This window comes from Mixophyes fleayi, chromosome 5 (assembly GCF_038048845.1).
Source record: "Mixophyes fleayi isolate aMixFle1 chromosome 5, aMixFle1.hap1, whole genome shotgun sequence".
NCBI classification, from domain to species: Eukaryota; Metazoa; Chordata; class Amphibia; order Anura; family Limnodynastidae; genus Mixophyes; species Mixophyes fleayi.
The window spans coordinates 1,694,627-1,715,018 of NC_134406.1; the positions used below are offsets into that span (position 1 = coordinate 1,694,627).

The following is a 20,392-nucleotide window of genomic DNA, read 5'->3' on the forward strand; positions in this document are numbered from 1 at the left end:
CTGCACGTAGCAGTCATAATCTGTTTTTAAAAAAAACTCCATGGGGTTTATTTAGAGGTGGACGTACGTCGATTTTTCACCTCTATGCTATCGTGGGGTGTATGCATCCACGCTTGTATGTCTGACGCAAATGTTTCTGTTTTTGAGTTGGATGCATCTAATATGTGTCTGACTCAACATAGGTAAGTGCTCTTTTTCTTGCGTACATCCTTTCTTACATATGTTCGGTGTGTAAATGTGTCAAACTCCCATATGAACTGCATGCTGTGATCAATGTAATTTTCTTGCGGCTGAATGCTGTTTAATGGGGACTGTACAGATATCAGTTTAAACCACAACATTTCCCTCTTTCTTTTAACAGTGTTTGAGGTAACCACAAATACCTGAGAAGAAACTCTCCACTATTCATCAAGACACCAACAACTACAAGGATGGAGAAGAAAACTCATGGAGGAAAACATTCGGAAGTCAAAAAGGAGTGTCATTCTTCTCAAAGCCATCATTCCTCGCATGTTGTCGTTTCACAGGGCCATCACCATGAGTCCAAAAATACTGTTGAGTTTAAAAGTCACCATGAGACCTCTCACAGTCATGGATCCATCGGACATCATGAAGCATCTCACATTCATGGGTCCATCGGACATCGTGAAGCATCTCACATTCATGGATCCATCGGACATCATGAAGCATCTCACATTCATGGGTCCATCGGACATCGTGAAGCATCTCACATTCATGGGTCCATCGGACATCGTGAAGCATCTCACATTCATGGGTCCATCGGACATCATGAAGCATCTCACATTCATGGATCCATCGGACATCATGAAGCATCTCACATTCATGGATCCATCGGACATCATGAAGCATCTCACATTCATGGATCCATTGGACATCATGAGGCTTGTCACAGTCATGGATCGATTGGACATCATGAGGTGTCTCACAGTAATGGATCCATTGGACATCATGAGGCTTCTCACATTAATGGATCCATGAGCCATCATGAGACCTTGCAAGTAATTGAACCTACCAAAGTCTCTCCCAGCATTGGTGGTTTTTTAGTGGCTCAAACAAAGGAGAAGGTCAGCATCTACCAAGCTCTACAAAAAAAACTTGTGTCTGAGGAAGTAACTACAGCCCTGCTAGAAGCACAGGCTGCCACTGGCAACATCATCGATCCATCAAATAACCAAAAACTAACTGTTGAGGCCGCCATCCAACAAGGAGTTGTTGGCCCTGAGTATCAACAAAAACTAATATTTGCAAACAATGCAGCAACTGGGTTTAAAGACAAAGAAGAAACGTTATCTTTCTTTCAAGCCTTTAAAAAAGGTCTGGTGGCTAAAAATGATGCCGTGCGTTTCCTGGAGGCTCAAGCCGCCACCGGTGGCATTATTGATCATGTAAATGGAAACCGTCTATCTTTGGCTGAGGCCTTGAAGCTTAACTATGTAGATGAACACATGCTTAAAACACTTACTCAAGTTTCTGAATTTTCCAAGCGCTATCTTGACCCCAACACAAAGGAGTATTCTACTTACCAAGAACTATTGTCCAAATCTGTCAAAGATTCTGACTCTGAATTACTGCTGCTTCCTCTACAAGAAACTCTGCAAGGACTGAGGAAGTCTGTAACAATAGAACAACTATTCAAGGCAAACATCATTAGCCAGCTTCAATATGATGAAATCAGACAAGGCAAACAGACTGCACAGAAAGTGGGAGAACTTCAAGAGGTCCAGCGATATATACATGGACTGGCAAGCATTGGTGGAGTGTACATAAAGAGCACCAACGAGAGAATGAGTATATATCAGGCCATGAAGAAGAACTTCCTTCTGTCAGACTGTGCAGGTGCTCTGCTGGAAGCTCAGGCTGCCTCTGGCTTCATTATAGATCCAGTGAGGAACAAGACTTTCTCGGTGACTGAAGCTATTCAGGAGGGACTGGTGGGACTTGAACTCAAAGAGAAGCTGCTGACTGCAGAAAGAGCAGTGATTGGATTTAATGACCCATACACTGGAGAAAAGATTTCCCTTTTCCAAGCAATCAAGAAGGAGCTTATTGACAAAAACTTGGGCATTAATCTGCTAGAAGTCCAAGTTACTACAGGAGGCATCATTGATCCAATTCACAGCTTCCACGTTCCCACTGAAGTTGCCTATAAACGTGGCCTGCTTGATGAAGATACTTCAAAAATAATATCTGACCCTGATAATGACATTGGTGGTTTCATTGACCCAAACACCAATGACCTGGTGACTTACCAAGAGCTAAGAAAGCGGAGTACACTTGATCCCGACACTAATATGTACTTTTTTCCTTTGGAGCTCACCTTCCATGGCTTAAGAAGAAAAGTTACAAGTGGTGAACTCCTGGAATCTCTCATCATTGATAAAACAACTTATGAAAACTTACAACAGGGAAAGATATCTGTACAAGATGTTGCTGAACAGGAGAAAGTTAGGCGATATCTTCAGGGAACTGGCTGCATTGCTGGAGTGGCTGTAATATCTACCAATGAGAGAAAAAGCATTTATCAGGCAATGAAAGACCATTTTCTTATGCCAGGAACTTCCATTGCTCTCTTGGAAGCACAGGCTGCCACTGGATATTTGTTCGACCCCATAAAGAACTTGAAATTCTCAGTGGAAGAGGCTGTGAAAAACGGCTTGATTGGTCCAGAGTTTTATGAAAAACTTCTGTCAGCTCAAAAAGCAGCCACGGGTTACAAAGATCCTTCTTCTGGAGAAAGACTTTCCCTATTTCAAGCCATAAAAAGGGGTTTTGTTATGAAGGATCATGGTATCCATCTTCTTGAAGTCCAACTTGCTACTGGTGGAATCATTGATCCATCAAGGAGGCATCGTGTTCCAGAAGAGGTGGCTTACACACGTGGTTATTTTGACAAGGAAATGAATAATACTTTGCTCAATCCAACAGATGAAATAAAGGGATTTTTTGATCCAAATTCAAAAGAAAATCTTACATATGGACAACTGCTGGAGCGATGTCTTGTTGACTCTCATACAGGACTCTACCTGATCCCCGTGTTTGACAATGCCGAGGATGCACTCAAAGCAACACATTCGTTTATAGATTACAAGACCAAAGTGACTTTAGAGGGAATAAAACTGACATTGACATCTGGGAAATTCAAAGGACAACTTGTTTCCTTGTGGCACCTTCTCTTTTCGGAATATTTCACAATTGAGTTCAGAGAGTCTCTATTTAAACAGTATAAATCAGGAAGCCTTTCAGTGGAAGAGTTTTCTAGTAAAGTTGATGCTGCCATTAAACAACTGGTGTCCACCACCAAAATAACATTTGAAGGGCTAAGAGAATTTGTTACTCCTGGACAGTTGCTGGACTCTGAAATTATTGACAAGGATTTGTTTGAAAAGTTGCAACAAGGTGAAGCCTCAGCGAAGGATGTGGTAAATATTGATACAGTCAAGAAATACCTGCAAGGCACAGGAAGTATTGGTGGATTGATCCTAACAGATACCCAAGAAAAGATTAGCATCTACCAAGCAAAGAGAAAAGGTTTACTAAGACCTGGAACATCCTTGATTCTACTTGAAGCTCAAGCAGCTACAGGCTTTATAATTGACCCTGTGAAAAACAAAAAATATTCAGTTGATGAGGCTCTGAAGTCAAATATAATTGGCCCAGAGTTTTATGAAAAACTTTTGTCGGCAGAGAAATCAGTCACTGGTTATAAAGATCCTTATACAGGAGAAATAGTTTCTCTCTTTCAGGCTATGAGCAAAGACTTAATTGTGAAAGATCACGGCATTCGACTTCTAGAAGCCCAAATTGCCACTGGAGGAATCATAGATCCAATAAACAGCCATAGAATTCCTGTTGAGGTAGCTTATAAGCGAGGGTATTTCGACAAGAAAATGAATATTATACTCTCGGATCCAAGTGATGACACTAAGGGGTTCTTCGATCCTAACACCAATGAAAATCTCACCTATCTACAACTGAAGGAGAAATGCATTTCCGAACCTTCAACTAAGCTCTGCCTTCTTCCCCTGCGCAGTACAAAGCATAGGTTCAACATTAATAGCCACATCAAGGATTCCTTCAGAAACCTGGAGATTTATGTCAGATATGGAAGATTCAAAGGGCAAAATGTTTCAGCCTGGGTGCTCATTAACTCTGAGTACTTCAGCGAGTGGAGGAGGAGAGAGCTTCTAGAGAAGTATAGACTGAAAAAGCTCACACTTGAACAAATCGTCATAGTGATTGAGGAGGAAATAAAAAAGTGGACAGAAATTCGTGTCCCCACATTGAAAGGACAAGTAAACATTCACGAGTTGCTGGAGTATGAGATAATTGATAAAGAGCTATTTGAACAAGTCTTGGAGGGAAAATTAAAAGCAGAAGAAGTGTTTAAAATGGAGAAAGTTCAGAAGTACTTGTATGGGTCTGGTGTCCTTGGCGGAATCGTCATTCAACCCTCTAACCAAAGGATCAGCTTCTACGAAGCAACAACAAAGAACATCCTCCTACCTAGCACCATCTTGCCATTATTAGAAGCTCAGGCTGCTACCGGATACATAATACACCCAGTGAGCAACCAGAAATTGTCTGTTAATGAGGCTCTCAAAGCAGCAGTTATTGATCCACAGATTTATAACAGACTTGTTTCTGCAGAAGAAGCTGTAACAGGTTACAAGGATCCATTTTCGGGAGAGAAAATCTCACTCTTCCAAGCCATGAAGAAAGGCCTGGTTGAAGAAAAACAAGCCAAATTGCTTTTGGACGCACAACTGGCCACTGGGGGAATTATTGACCCAATACACAACTTCCATCTCCCAGATTCTGTAGCCAAGAAGTATGGTTATCTTAACGAAGAAGTGCTTGAAAATCTTTCTCACCCTACAGATGATGCAAAGTCCTTCTATGACCCAAATACCAAAGAAAGGGTCACGTATTCAGAGCTCATCAGTCGTTCACAAAAAGATGAATCCACCGGCATATATTTGTTCCCATTGCCCCAAGATTTTGCAGAAGTTCCAGTACAAGATATTTACTCTGATGAGGAGGTGCGGCAAACGTTCAAGAACGCCAGGATTGAAGAACGAAAGACTACACTTTGGGATCTTATTCATTCTGGGTACTTCACTGAAGAACAGCGATATGAACTTCTGGGAAAATATAAGTCCAAGAAAGTAACGCTGGAATTGTTGACAACAGAAATTTTGCAAATTGTCAAGAATAACGAAATCAAGAAGACAACTCATATTAGTTTTCAAGGACTGAGAGGAAAAGTGCCAGTTGTATGGCTGTTAGATCTGGGAATTATTACACAGAAAACTTTTGATGAACTTGTACAGGGCCTCATATCCATTGATGAAGTTGCAAAATTGGAAAATGTAAAAAAATGTCTAGAGGGAACGGGCAACATCACTGGAATTTTTCTACCATCCACAAAGGAAAAAGTTAGTATTTATCAGGCAATGAAAAAGAATCTAATTATGCCTGCAAATGGTTTAATGCTTTTGGAAGCCCAGGCTGCAACTGGATTTATAATTGACCCAATAACTAATGAAAAACACACTGTGGACAGTGCTGTGAAGGCTGGTGTTGTAGGACCTGAACTGCATGAAAAACTCTTGATTGCAGAAAGTGCATTGACTGGATACACTGACCCTTACTCAGGAAATAAGATATCTCTGGGGCAAGCAATCCAAAAAGGACTCATTCCACAAAAAGAAGGAATTCCACTGCTCCAAGCCCAATTGGCGACTGGTGGAATTATTGATCCGCTTCACTGTCATTATGTCCCATTGCAGCTGGCTTACAAGTTGGGTTTTCTGGATGAAGAAATAGCCAAACAAGCAGATCACCTGAAAATCTACTTTGATCCAAACGCAAAACAAAAACTGAGCTATCAGCAGCTAAAAGAAAGATGCTACACTGACCCAGAATCGGGCTCCCGGCTTCTGTCTCTCTCTGAAAGTGCTGCATTTTATGCTGAAGGACACCTCATTGATGTCTTAAAATCTTCTACAGTTAATGTCAATGCTGGAAGGTTTAAAGGCCAAACTGTGTCTGTTTGGGAACTTCTGAACTCTGAGTACATAAGTGTTGATAAACTGAAAGAATTCCTTCTGAAATACAAAAACAGTAGTTCTGAAGTTCTCCAGGAGATCAAAAAAACAGTTACTGTATTCATTGAGGAAGCTGATGCAACCAGCACAAAAATAAAGTTTAAAGGTCTTCGGAAGCAGGTGTCTGCGAGTGACCTTTTCCAGTCCGAGGTAATAGACAAGCAAACTCTTGATGAGCTTAATCTAGGAAAGAAGACAATAGTTGAAGTGACAGAAATGCACAGCGTAAAACGTTACCTGCAAGGTACAAGCTGTATTGCAGGAATTCTCCTACAGTCCACCAACAAAAAGATGAGTATTTATGAGGCAATGCTCAAACGCATTCTGAGACCTGGAACTGCCTTTGTTCTCTTAGAAGCTCAGGCAGCCACTGGATTTATTGTGGATCCAGTTAAGAACGAGAAGCTTTCGGTGGAAGAAGCACTCACCAGTGGTCTAATAGGGCTTGACATACATGCGAAACTACTCTCTGCAGAACAAGCAGTGACTGGATACAATGACCCATATACCGGGGAGAAAATTTCCCTTTTTCAAGCCATGCAAAAAAACGTCATAGTTGAAAGCCATGGAATCCGTCTTCTGGAAGCCCAGATTGCTACAGGTGGGATTATTGATCCAGTGCATAGTCATCGAGTCCCAGTAGAGGTTGCCTATAAGCGTGGATATTTCAATGAAGAGATTAATAGAATTCTTTCAGATCCCAGTGACGATACTAAAGGTTTCTTTGATCCCAACACCCATGAGAACCTTACATACCTACAGCTTGTAGAAAGGTGTATCCAGGACCCTGAAACTGGATTGTATCTGCTACAGGTTGTGAACAAGGGAGATCATTATTTCTACATCACTGACCAAATGAAATATGACTTAAAATCAAGAAACATGAAAATGCAGTTCGGAAAGTTCTCCAATCAAACAGTGTCAGTCTGGGAAATCCTCAGTTCTCATTATGTCACAGACCTGAAAAGGAGAGAGTTGGTTAAACTTTATACAATGGGGGTGATTAGTATAGAACAACTAATATCCAACCTCATCACACTTGTAGAAGAATATGAGACCAAAAGTAGCAGCTTGAAGTTCAAGGGAATTCGAGGAGAAGTGAGTGCCACTGACTTGTACAACGCAGACATAATTGACAAAAAGATCATGGATGACCTGAAAAAAGGCAAACAATCTGTAGAAAGTGTTTCTCAAATGGAGTCCGTTAAAAGATACTTGGAAGGAACAAGCCCTATAGCTGGTGTAATATCCTTACCCAACAATGAAACCCTCAGTATTTATGAGGCTATGAAGAGAAGTATTCTACCTAGAGACATTGGCTTAAGACTCCTGGAGGCTCAAATTGGCACTGGATTTCTTATAGACCCCATAACAAATCAGACATTCTCCATCACTGAGGCATTGTCTGCCGGCCTGGTTAGCACTGATGTTCAAGAACAACTAGAAGTTGCTGAAAAAGCAGTAAGTGGATTTTCAGATCCAGAATCTGGTAACAAAATCTCTCTTTTCCAAGCCATCAAAAAAGGAATCATACCCAAAGAGCAAGGAGTTTCTCTGTTGGATGCCCAATTGGCAACTGGGGGTGTTGTTGATCCAGTATATGGTCATAGACTTCCTCTGCAAGTGGCCTACAAAAAGGATTATTTGGAAGAAGACCTTTATATTGTGATCTCCAGTGCTTTAAATGAAAAGAAAGGATTTGTGGACCCCAACACTCATGAAAGAATTACATATAAAAACTTGTTGGAAAGATGTGTCAAAGATCCAAAAACTGGACTGTATTTACTTCAAGTAGCTGAAAAACGTGATGATTATTTCTATATTGATGATCCAACTAAAAATCTTCTGACATCCACTATTGTGAAAATGAATGATGGCAGGTTCAAGGGACAGGATATTACATTGTGGGATCTTTTGTGTTCTACATACATCTCCGAAGAGAAGCGAAAGGATCTCATTAAGAAATACAAACTACAGACCTCATCAACACTCAAGGAAATAACAGCTGCAATCCTTTCAATCGTTGAAGAAAAGGAGAAGGGTCAGAACGAGATTTGGTTCCAGGGATTGAGGAAACAGGTTACTGCAGCAGAACTGTTTGATGCACAAATTATCAGCAAAGAAACTCTTGATGACTTGAGCCAGGAGACTGTGAGTGATGTTGCTAAAATAGATTCAGTTAAAAGATATCTTGAAGGAACCAGCTGCATTGCCGGGGTGCTCATACCTTCAAAACATGATCCCACCAAGAAAGAAACAATGAACATCTATGAGGCTATGCTAAGACGTGTGCTGAGACCTGGGACAGCTCTCATCCTGCTAGAAGCTCAGGCAGCTACTGGATTTCTTATTGATCCCTTACAAAACAAAAAACTTTCTGTGGATGAGGCTTTATCTGCTGGACTGATTGGTTATGAGATTTATGACAAACTTTTGTCTGCAGAAAAAGGAGTTACAGGCTACACTGACCCATATACAGGTGACAAAATCTCCTTGTTCCAAGCATTGCAGAAAGATATAATTGTCAAGGAGCATGGTATTCGTTTGCTGGAAGCCCAGATTGCCACTGGGGGCATTATTGACCCAAAGCAAAGCCATCGTGTTCCTGTAGAAGTTGCTTACAAACGTGGTTACTTTGATGAAGAAATGAACCAGATCCTTTCAGACCCTACTGATGACACAAAAGGTTTCTTTGATCCAAATACTCATGAGAACCTCAGCTACTTGCAGCTGCTCCAGAGATGCTTCCAAGACCCAGATACTGGATTATATCTGCTGGAACTGAAGGACACCAAGTTCTCCCTTTCACAGATCCAACAAAAATTCCAATCCAGAATGATTGAGGTCACTACTGGGGAGTTCCAAGGAAAGAGTGTTTCCATCTGGGAACTGATGAACTCTAAGTATATCTCTGCAGAGAAAAGAGAGGAGCTACTGAAAAAGTATGAATCTGGCACTTTGTCTCTTGAAGAAATCATAACTATAATTATCAAAATAATTACTGAAACAAAAGTAACATTACCGCAAGAGGATATCACAGACTCACCTCATCAAGATACAAATATTCAGACATTACTCCATGCAGAAAAAGTGGAAGTGTCTGTGGGTGACTTCAAGGGACAAAGTGTATCGTTGTGGGACCTTCTGAACTCTCCTTATATCTCTGAAGAGAAAAGGAAAGAAATAGTGGAAAAGTTGAAATCTGGGACTCTAACAGTACAACAAGTTATTACAATGCTCATTACAATCATTACAGAGACTGAGGCTGAAAAGACTGAACCGGTCTCACAAACCGTAGCTGTAATATCAGAGCAGCCAGTCGAATCTGATTCTATAAAAGATGATGAAATTCAAAAGGCCCTGCAAAGTATTCATATTCCCATCAGGAAAGGACAGTATGCTGGACAGGAGGTTTCTGTGTGGGATCTTCTCCACTCTAGATACATCCCTGAAAAGATAAAACAAGAATTACTAGGAGATTACAAGTTAACTGTCCAAGATATTATGCAGCTGGTTGTACAATCAGTAAAAGAGACTAAACAAAAGAGCATCAAATCCACCTTAAAAACAGAATATAATTTGACGGAGGAAGTATATAATTCTCTGCAGACTGTCCAGATTGAAGTGACTGTAGGGGAATTGAAGGGTCAGAAACATTCAATATGGGCTCTACTGAACTCCAAATACTTTTCAGAAGATAAAAGACGGGAAATACTTGATAAATTGAAATCTGGGACAATTAGTTTAGATGAACTTATCAAAATTATCACCACTATTATAGACGAGACAGAAGAGCGTAGCAGGAAGTTGAAATTCAAAGGCCTCAGGAGACAAGTTACAGCAACTGAACTGCTCACATCTGAGATCATTGACCAGAAAACATTGACAGAGCTGTCTCAAGGGACGAAAACCGTGGAAGACGTAACTCAAATGGACAATGTAAAGAGATACTTGGAAGGAACTAGTTGTATTGCAGGAGTACTTGTCCCATCTCTCAAAGATCCTTCGAAGAAAGACAAGATGAGCATATATTATGCTATGATAAAGAACATCCTGAGACCAGGGACAGCACTTGTACTTCTGGAAGCTCAGGCAGCCACTGGATTTATCATTGACCCTTTGACTAATGAAAAACAATCAGTTGATGAAGCTGCAGCTGCCGGTATAATTGGCCATGAGCTTAAGAAAAAGCTCCTGTCTGCAGAAAGAGCAGTGACCGGCTACATCGACCCTTACACCGGTGACAAAATCTCCCTCTTCCAAGCCATGCAGAAAGATCTTATTGTGAAGGATCATGGCATCCGTCTCCTGGAGGCCCAGATAGCCACTGGGGGTATCATTGACCCAGTACACAGTCACCGTGTCCCTGTGGAAGTTGCTTATAAACGTGGCTACTTTGATGAAGAGATGAACCAGATCCTTTCAGATCCCACAGATGATACAAAAGGATTCTTTGATCCAAATACTCATGAGAATCTCACATACCTGCAGTTGCTCAACCGATGCATTCGGGACCCAGACACAGGATTGTGCATGCTGGATATGAAAGACAAAAAATCTTTGTCAACAGACAAGTCCTTAGAAGTTTCCTTGAAGTCACAGACTGTCCAAGTCACAGTTGGTCAATATAAAGGACAAACTATTTCCATCTGGGAACTTCTAAATTCTCAGTATTTTAGAGAGGAAGAAAAGAGACAGTTACTCCTGAAACAATACAAATCAGGAACCATAACTACAGAGGAGCTAATTCGAATCATTGTAACGACCATTGAAGAATGGGAACAGAAAGCAAGTAGCTCCAACCAGGATCAATTAAACCAAGAAATTACAGAAGAAAAGCAGAAAAATCTTCTACAGTCTACATTAATTGAGGTTACGAAGGGCAAGTTCAAAGGGCAAAATCTCTCCGTGTGGGAACTTCTACACTCTGAATATATCACTGAAAGTAAAAAGGAAGAGATCTTACAGAAATATTCTTCAGGAGTCTGGAATCTAGAAGAGATCATTAGAATCATCACAGTCCTTATTACGGAGACTGTAGAGCATAAAGTTACTATTGAAAAAACAGAGACTTTGTTTACATCCTGTCTTCCAACTGCAGAGGAAAATGTGGAAACAGTTACACATGATGAGGAACTTAATAAAGCCTTAACTCTTCTCACTGTTCATGATGAATCTGAAGAATTTCAAGGTACAAGGGTGTCTCTTTGGGAAATCCTCAACTCTAAATTTGTTTCGGAAGACAAACGAAATGCCCAGCTAATCAAACACCAGGTCACTGTAGAAAAACTGAAACAAACTATCCTAAGATTAATTGAGGAGTCAGAAATCAAAACTGATGAGGAGATACAACAAGAATTGGAACTTAAGCTCACTGAGGTCACTGTTGGAGAATTCAAAGGACAAAATGTTTCTGTGTGGTTTCTTCTCCATTCCAAGTACATAACTGAGGAAAAGAGAAAAGAACTTCTTGAAAAGTACAAATCTGGGATATTAACCAAGGAAGAAATTTTAAAAATCCTTATAACAATAATTGAAGAAACTGAAAAAAGTAGAAATTTGAAGTTTAAGGGTCTAAGACGGCAAGTGACAGCCACTGAACTGCTCCAGTCTGAAATCATTGACCAAGCCACCTTGAATGAGTTGACCGAGGGTAGCAGAACAGTAGAGGAGGTGACACAGATGGATTCTGTAAAGAGATACCTTGAAGGAACCAGTTGTATTGCAGGTGTGTTTGCTCCATCAAAGAAAGATCCTTCTGAAAGGGAAAAGTTGACCATTTATGAAGCTATGTTGAAACGTATACTGAGACCTGGAACAGCTTTGATTCTTCTTGAAGCACAAGCCGCTACTGGATTTGTGATTGATCCCATCCAGAACAAGAAACTATCTGTGGATGAGGCATTATCTGCAGGACTAATTGGGAATGAAATTTACGATAAACTTCTGTCAGCAGAAAGAGGAGTTACTGGCTATAATGACCCCTATACAGGTGGAAAAATTTCTCTTTTCCAGGCCATGAAAAAAGACCTTATTGTGAAGGATCATGGTATCCGCCTTCTGGAAGCCCAGATTGCTACTGGTGGCATCATTGACCCCGTGCACAGTCATCGTGTACCTGTGGAGGTAGCATACAAACGAGGTTACTTTGATGAAGAAATGAACCAGATCCTCTCTGATCCTACTGATGATACAAAGGGATTCTTTGATCCAAATACTCATGAGAACCTCACCTATCTGCAGCTGCTCCAGAGATGCATCCAAGACTCAGACACTGGCTTATATATGTTGGAAGTGAATGTGAACAAGTTTCCTTCAACTCAAATAGGGATTGAAACTATACTTACATCAAAAACTGTTAGGATCACTCAAGGTAACTTTAAAGACAAAGAGGTTCCCGTCTGGGAACTTCTGAATTCTGTGTATATTTCATTAGAAAAAAGAGAGGAGCTGCTAAAGCGGTATAAAACTGGTACTTTGTCCATTGATGAACTTATTACTATAATCATTAAAATCATTCATGAAACAGAAGGATCGTTACCTCAAGTGGATATGACAGACAATGTGGATCAAGATACACAAGTTCAGACATTACTCCAGTCAGAAAAGATTGAGGTCTCTATAGGTGACTTCAAAGGACAGAAATCATCATTGTGGGACCTTCTGAACTCTCATTATATCTCAGAAGAGAAAAGGAAAGAAATATTGGAAAACATGAAATCCGGGACTCTAACCGTACAAGAAGTTATTACAATTCTCATTACGATCATCACTGAGACCGAGAGTAAGAAGACTGAGAAAGTCCAGCAAGATGTAGCAGTAATAGTCCAGCAACCAGTGGAATTTGACCATTCTGTACAAGATGATGAAATTAAAAAGGCCCTGCAAAGTATAAGCATTCACGTCAGGAAAGGACAATATGCAGGACAGGAGGTTTCTGTGTGGGATCTTCTTCACTCTAGATACATCCAAGAGGGGAAAAGACAAGAGCTACTTGGCAATTACAAGCTAACTGTCCAAGATATAATACAGCTGGTTATACAGTCTATAGAAGAAGCTGAAAAAAGCATCAAATCCAACTTAAAAACAGAATATAATTTGACGGAGGAAGTATATAATTCTCTGCAGACTGTCCAGATTGAAGTGACTGTAGGGGAATTAAAGGGTCAGAAACTCTCAGTGTGGGATCTACTGAACTCCAAATACTTTTCAGAAGAGAAAAGACGGGAGATACTTGATAAATTGAAATCTGGGTCAGTTAGTATAAATGAACTTATCAAAATTATCACCACTATTATAGACGAGACAGAAGAGCGTAGCAGGAATTTGAAATTTAAAGGCCTCAGGAGACAAGTTACAGCAACTGAACTGCTCACATCTGAGATCATTGACCAGAAAACATTGACAGAGCTGTCTCAAGGGACGAAAACTGTAGAAGACGTAACTCAAATGGACAATGTAAAGAGATACTTGGAAGGAACTAGTTGTATTGCAGGAGTACTTGTCCCATCTCCCAGTGATGCTTCAAAGAAAGACAAGATGAGCATATATAATGCTATGATAAAGCGTATCCTGAGACCAGGGACAGCACTTGTACTTCTGGAAGCTCAGGCAGCCACTGGATTTATTATTGACCCAGTGAATAATAACAAACTTTCTGTTGATGAAGCTGTAGCTGCCGGTATAATTGGCCAAGATCTTCAAAAAAAGCTCCTGTCTGCAGAAAGAGCAGTGACCGGCTACAACGACCCTTACACCGGTGACAAAATCTCGCTCTTCCAAGCCATGAAGAAAGATCTTATTGTGAAGGATCATGGCATCCGTCTCCTGGAGGCCCAGATAGCCACTGGGGGTATCATTGACCCAGTACACAGTCACCGTGTCCCTGTGGAAGTTGCTTATAAACGTGGCTACTTTGATGAAGAGATGAACCAGATCCTTTCAGATCCCACAGATGATACAAAAGGATTCTTTGATCCAAATACTCATGAGAATCTCACATACCTGCAGCTGCTCAACCGATGCATTCGGGAAACAGGAACTGGACTATGCATGCTGGAAATGAGAGCCAAAACTGCATTGTCAACAGACAAGACACTAGAAGTTTCCTTGAAGTCACAGACTGTCCAAGTCACAGTTGGTCAATATAAAGGACAAACTATTTCCATCTGGGAACTTCTAAATTCTCAGTATTTTAGAGAGGAAGAAAAGAGACAGTTACTCCTGAACCAATACAAATCAGGAACTATATCTACAGAGGAGCTAATTCGAATCATTGTAACGACCATTGAAGAATGGGAACAGGAAAAGACTCTGATCTTTAATGGATCCAGTGTGGAACAATTAAGCCAAGAAACTACAGAAGAGAAGCAGAAAAATCTTCTACAGTCTACATTAATTGAGGTTACGAAGGGCAAATTCAAAGGGCAAAATCTTTCTGTGTGGGATCTTCTGCACTCTGAATACATCACGGAAAATAAAAAGGAAGAGATCTTACAGAAATCTTCTTCAGGGGTCTTGAGTCTAGAAGAGATCGTTAGAATCATCACAGTCCTTATTACGGAGACTGAAAAGCCTAAAGTTACTATTGAGAAAACAGAGGTTTTGTTCACATCCTGTCTTCCAACTCCAGAGGAAAATCTAAATATTGTGACTGAGGAATTCCACAAAGCCTTAAATGCTATTGCTCTCAGCATTAAAACTGGCCAGTTTCAGGAGCAAAAAGTTTCTCTTTGGGAGGTCCTCAACTCTAAATATATTTCTGAGGACAAACGAAACGAGCAGCTGAACAAACACCAGGTCACTGTAGAAAAACTAAAGAAAATAATTACAATATTAATTGAGGATTCAGAAATGAAAACTGATGAGGAGATACAACAAGAATTGGAACTTAAGCTCACTGAGGTCACTGTCGGAGAATTCAAAGGACAAAATGTTTCTGTGTGGTTTCTTCTCCATTCCAAGTACATAACTGAGGAAAAGAGAAAAGAACTTCTTGAAAAGTACAAATCTGGGATATTAACCAAGGAAGAAATTTTAAAAATCCTTATAACAATAATCGAAGAAACTGAAAAAAGTAGAAATTTGAAGTTTAAGGGTCTAAGACGGCAAGTGACAGCCACTGAACTGCTCCAGTCTGAAATCATTGACCAAGCCACCTTGAATGAGTTGACCCAGGGTAGCAGAACAGTAGAGGAGGTGACACAGATGGATTCTGTAAAGAGATACCTTGAAGGAACCAGTTGTATTGCAGGTGTGTTTGCTCCATCAAAGAAAGATCCTTCTGAAAGGGAAAAGTTGACCATTTATGATGCTATGTTGAAACATATATTGAGACCTGGAACAGCTTTGATTCTTCTTGAAGCACAAGCCGCTACTGGATTTGTGATTGATCCCATCCAGAACAAGAAACTATCTGTGGATGAGGCATTATCTGCAGGACTAATTGGGAATGAAATTTACGATAAACTTCTGTCAGCAGAAAGAGGAGTTACTGGCTATAATGACCCCTATACAGGTGGAAAAATTTCTCTTTTCCAGGCCATGAAAAAAGACCTTATTGTGAAGGATCATGGTATCCGCCTTCTGGAAGCCCAGATTGCTACTGGTGGCATCATTGACCCCGTGCACAGTCATCGTGTACCTGTGGAGGTAGCATACAAACGAGGTTACTTTGATGAAGAAATGAACCAGATCCTCTCTGATCCTACTGATGATACAAAGGGATTCTTTGATCCAAATACTCATGAGAATCTTACCTATCTGCAGCTGCTCCAGAGATGTATTAAAGACCCAGGCACGGGTTTGTATATGTTGGATGTGAAGGACAGTGCACATACAGTTCAAGTAGAGCAAAAAACCAAATCTATTCTACAGTCTAAAACTGTCCAGATTACAACTGGTGAATTTCAAGGGAAAGATGTTTCTGTCTGGGATCTTCTTTATTCTCAATACATTTCAGTAGAAAAACAAGAAGAACTTTTGAAAAGATACCGCTCAGGCTCTCTAAATATTGACGAACTTATAACCATAATTATCACAATTATTACCGAAATCGATAAAGCAAAGAAAACTGCTTCACACATTGAAGTTAGTTCTATTAAAGAATCTTTCCAATCTGTAAAAATAAACATCTCAATAGGCAGTTTCCAAGAAAAATCCATGTCACTCTGGGATCTTCTACATTCCAAATATGTCCCTGAAGACAAAAGAGAAGATTTGCTGGAGAAATTCAAGTCTGGAACACTAACCATTGAAGAAATTGTCAACACCATTTTAGGTATGATTCAAAAATCAGAGCATTTTTCCACAGAGAATAAAGTAATTGTACAGGAGGTAACGGTAGCATCGGTTCCTGCTGAAGACGAGCATTGGCCTCCAGAAGACCAGTTGCAAAAAGCATTACAAATGATTCCAAGTGATTTATCAGGGAAGCAATCCCAACAGGGATGTGATTCAGTTTGGGACCTGTTGCAGAGTGAGAGCTTACCTGAGGATAAAAGGAATGAGCTATTACAAACATATCAATATTCTGTAAGGGATGTTATGAGTGCTTGCACCGGCATTATTAAAGGAAGTGCCATTGAAACCTCTTCCGTTGAGACCATCTTGATTGATGAAGTAAAACAAAAACCATTGCAGGCCACCATGACTGACATTTCAGTTGGTGAGTTGAAAGGTCAAACAATATCCGTCTGGGATCTTCTGCATTCCAGATACATAACTGCAGAGAAAAGGAGGGACATCCTCTTAGCGTATGTTGCAGGAACATTGACTGTTGAGAACATCATTAAAATGATAATTACCATAATAGAGGAGACAGAAGAGCGGTCAAGTAAGTTAAAGTTCAAAGGACTCAGCGACTCTAAATCGCCTCTTTTCCAAATAGATCAAGCAGTGCAGAACACCTTGCAGTCGCAGACTGTGGATATCAAGATTGGGCAATACCAAGGCCAAAAGATCTCTCTTTGGGAACTTCTGAGCTCTCACCACCTTGCAGATGTAGAAAAAGAGAGGCAGGAACTGATGACCAAATATAAATCGGGCTCTATAAGTATAGAAAATCTCAATACGAGCATTGTATCATTAATCGAACAACTAGAAAATAAGAGAAGCAGCACCATAAGCCAGCCTGTTCCTGAAACTGAGCAGGCAAAAAAGAGGGCGCAGACACAAAACTTTTTCCAGTCTGTTGAGGTTGATGTAGGTCATCTGAAAGGGCAAAAAACTTCCCTGTGGCAGCTACTGAACTCTTCAAATATCACAAGTGAGAAAAAGAATGAACTCCTTGCAGGCTATGAAGGTGGAATTCTTGCCCTTGAAGATCTCATGAAAAGTATCCTACAAATCCTTATGGAAGCTCAGAAAACCGACATCATATCAAGTCATCATTCATTACCAGAAAAACTAGATCTCGAATATCCAGAGGCAATTAAGAATTCCTTACAGGCATTTTCTGTTGACATTTCAAGTTATGAATTCACAGGACAAAATACTTCACTATGGGATATTCTCCGTTCTAAAACAATCACCAAAGACAAATTCCAAGAGCTGCTCAAAAAGTACTACTTATCCGTTGAAGGGGTTGTTACAATACTCAAAGGGTCGCTACATAAATCTGGCCCCCAAGTGGCTGTAACACCAGACTCCGCTACATTCCTGAAATCAGTCAAAGTGGAGGTCAGCATTGGGGAGTTTAAATTAGAAGGACAAACACACTCTCTGTGGGAGCTTCTGCACTCAAAATATGTCACAGAAGAAAAAAGAAAGGAGCTTCTTGAGCAGTTTGAATCCAAAGCTATAACTTGGGAAGAAATGTTCAGAATTATCACAACAATCGTACAAGAGACTGAGGAGAAGGCCCAGAAGCTCAAGTTTAAGGGTCTGCGTAAGCAGGTATCAGCCTCTGAGTTGATACAATCTAAAATTATCGACCAAAGTACTCTTCTTGACCTAACTCATGGAACCAAGACCTTAACTGAAGTAACACAAATGGATTCGGTGAAGAGATATCTTGAGGGAACGAGCTGCATTGCTGGTGTACTTATTCCATCCAAGACTGATCCCACCAAGAAAGAGAAAATGAGCATTTATGATGCCATGTTGAAGAATATTTTAAGACCGGGAACAGCACTTATTTTACTTGAGGCTCAAGCAGCAACCGGCTTCATAATTGACCCAATTAAAAATGTCAGACACACAGTGGATGAAGCAATAGCTGCTCGTGTGTTTGGGCAAGATCTTTACTCAAAACTACTCTCTGCAGAGAAAGCCGTGACCGGTTACAAAGACCCCACCACCAATCAGAAAATCTCCCTGTTCCAAGCAATACAAAAAGACCTTATTGTAAAAGATCACGGCATTCGCCTGTTGGAAGCCCAGATTGCCACTGGTGGAATCATTGACCCAGTACACAGTCACCGTGTCCCCGTGGAAGTGGCTTATACACGTGGTTACTTTGATGAAGAGATGAACCAAATTCTTTCTGATCCCTCAGATGACACCAAGGGATTTTTTGACCCAAACACTAACGAAAACCTCACCTACATGCAGCTGATCCAGAGATGTGTCCAGGACCCAGATACTGGGCTGCTTATGTTGGAGGTTACCAAGAAATAAATGGAATTCAAGAATTTTTCATTGAAAGAATTTGAAAGCAGAGTTCTACATTTCCGGCCACAGTGTTTTTAAGCTATGTAGAATCATGGTTTTACTAACTATAGGAAATAGTTAAAACCTAAACATGTGCATTGTGTGATATTAAGAACCTTCTTTATGGGATAATTGGTTTTCAAGCTTATTTGGCTGTTGTCTATGTTCCTGATGAATTTTAGTTCCTTATAATGCCTTATACCTGGCTATACTATGAGCAAAGGGATTCACTGATGGAACGTGGACTCATTTCAGTCGCTATTATGTTCCATGTTTCATATGAATGTATTAACACCCAATTGTTAGTTTCCACGTCCTATTATGCTGAAACAAATGTTTCTATCCATCAAGAAAAGTACTTGACACAAAACAGAGAAACAGTTTAATAACGATAGTCTGGATCTACCGTTATAAATGTAGACAGCGTCTTTATGTAAAGTTTATTGTCAGCTAGTCTGGTAGTAATGGGCTAGTCACTAGGCTGCCTAGCTGTGTAGTACAGGTGTAATCCCAATGTTCTCAGTCACTTAAGTAACTTACAGATCTCAGATCCAGAAATGCAAATTTGGTTTTAAATCTAATAACTGATATTCCAAATAGGAAACAGTCAGGGAATTTAAGAAAGTAGATCTCTGGGATAACTGCTGTCGATTACATTACACTGTATAACAAGATATATCTTTCTGTACATTGTATAATGCAATCTGTCTTCTATACAATTTATAACGCAATATATCTTTCTGTACTTTGTATAACACAATCTGTCTTTTATACATCATATCCTGTGATATTTTTTTATACTATCTCGGTGTCTGTGTCCTCACAATTTATCTATTTCTGATATTAATAAATCTGTGACTTTCTTTTCCAATGTGGAGATTTATTTATTAACTGATCATACATTATATTGTGCACATACCAGGGCAGTTAGATGGGTTCCCGTTACCTGCCGGTACTGACCACTGCTACCAATGTTACCCAGCCACCAGTGACTGTGAGTGCCAACCGGGCACTAGTTGTAGTAGAGCAATAGCTGCCACCACCTTCTCTGGTACCAGGAACCACTTACTGTGTGTTGTGCGTCGCTGCTGCAGCACCAGGGCGGCCGGGATGTGTTACTGACGATTCATCTAGGAGTAGAAGATGCTACACACACAATGCAGCAACAAGTGCTCATTATATACAGCTAAAAACCAGTCTCCACCCGGCCAAATAAGCACTGGCACCACTCCTAGCGGATGTTTGAACAGGGTGGACAATCTGAGAACAGGTAGACTGCACTGAGCCAACCAAGCAGGACCAGGGCCGGATTAGGACACTGTAGGTCCCTGGGCTAGGGTACTGTGAGGAGCCCATTTGTCAAGCGGCGTATGACCAATCTGATATTACTGCCCCCCCCCCCCCCCAGTAATATCAGATTGGACATATGTTGCTTGACAATTATTTTTTTATTATACCTACTCTGTATTTTCAAAAGGCAAAATAGATATCTGTGGATTAATGCACCTTCTGTATGTTCAGCAATTTGCAAGAGTGCAATAGTTTGAAAACAAATGGTGGTTTATTAAGGTTAAAACAAAGCTAACTGGTTTTAGCACAGGTAAATAATGAAT

At 40.4% G+C, this 20,392-nt stretch overlaps 1 protein-coding gene across 1 annotated transcript; it reads left to right on the top strand.

Annotated features, from left to right (window-relative positions):
- Window positions 1-365: 365 nt before the first annotated feature.
- On the top strand, window positions 366-19,650 carry EPPK1 (epiplakin 1). Its single transcript, XM_075211513.1, has one exon. It carries the CDS (start codon window positions 432-434, stop codon window positions 18,744-18,746), a length of 18,315 nt encoding a protein of 6,104 aa, XP_075067614.1. The 5' UTR covers window positions 366-431; the 3' UTR covers window positions 18,747-19,650.
- Window positions 19,651-20,392: the final 742 nt, after the last annotated feature.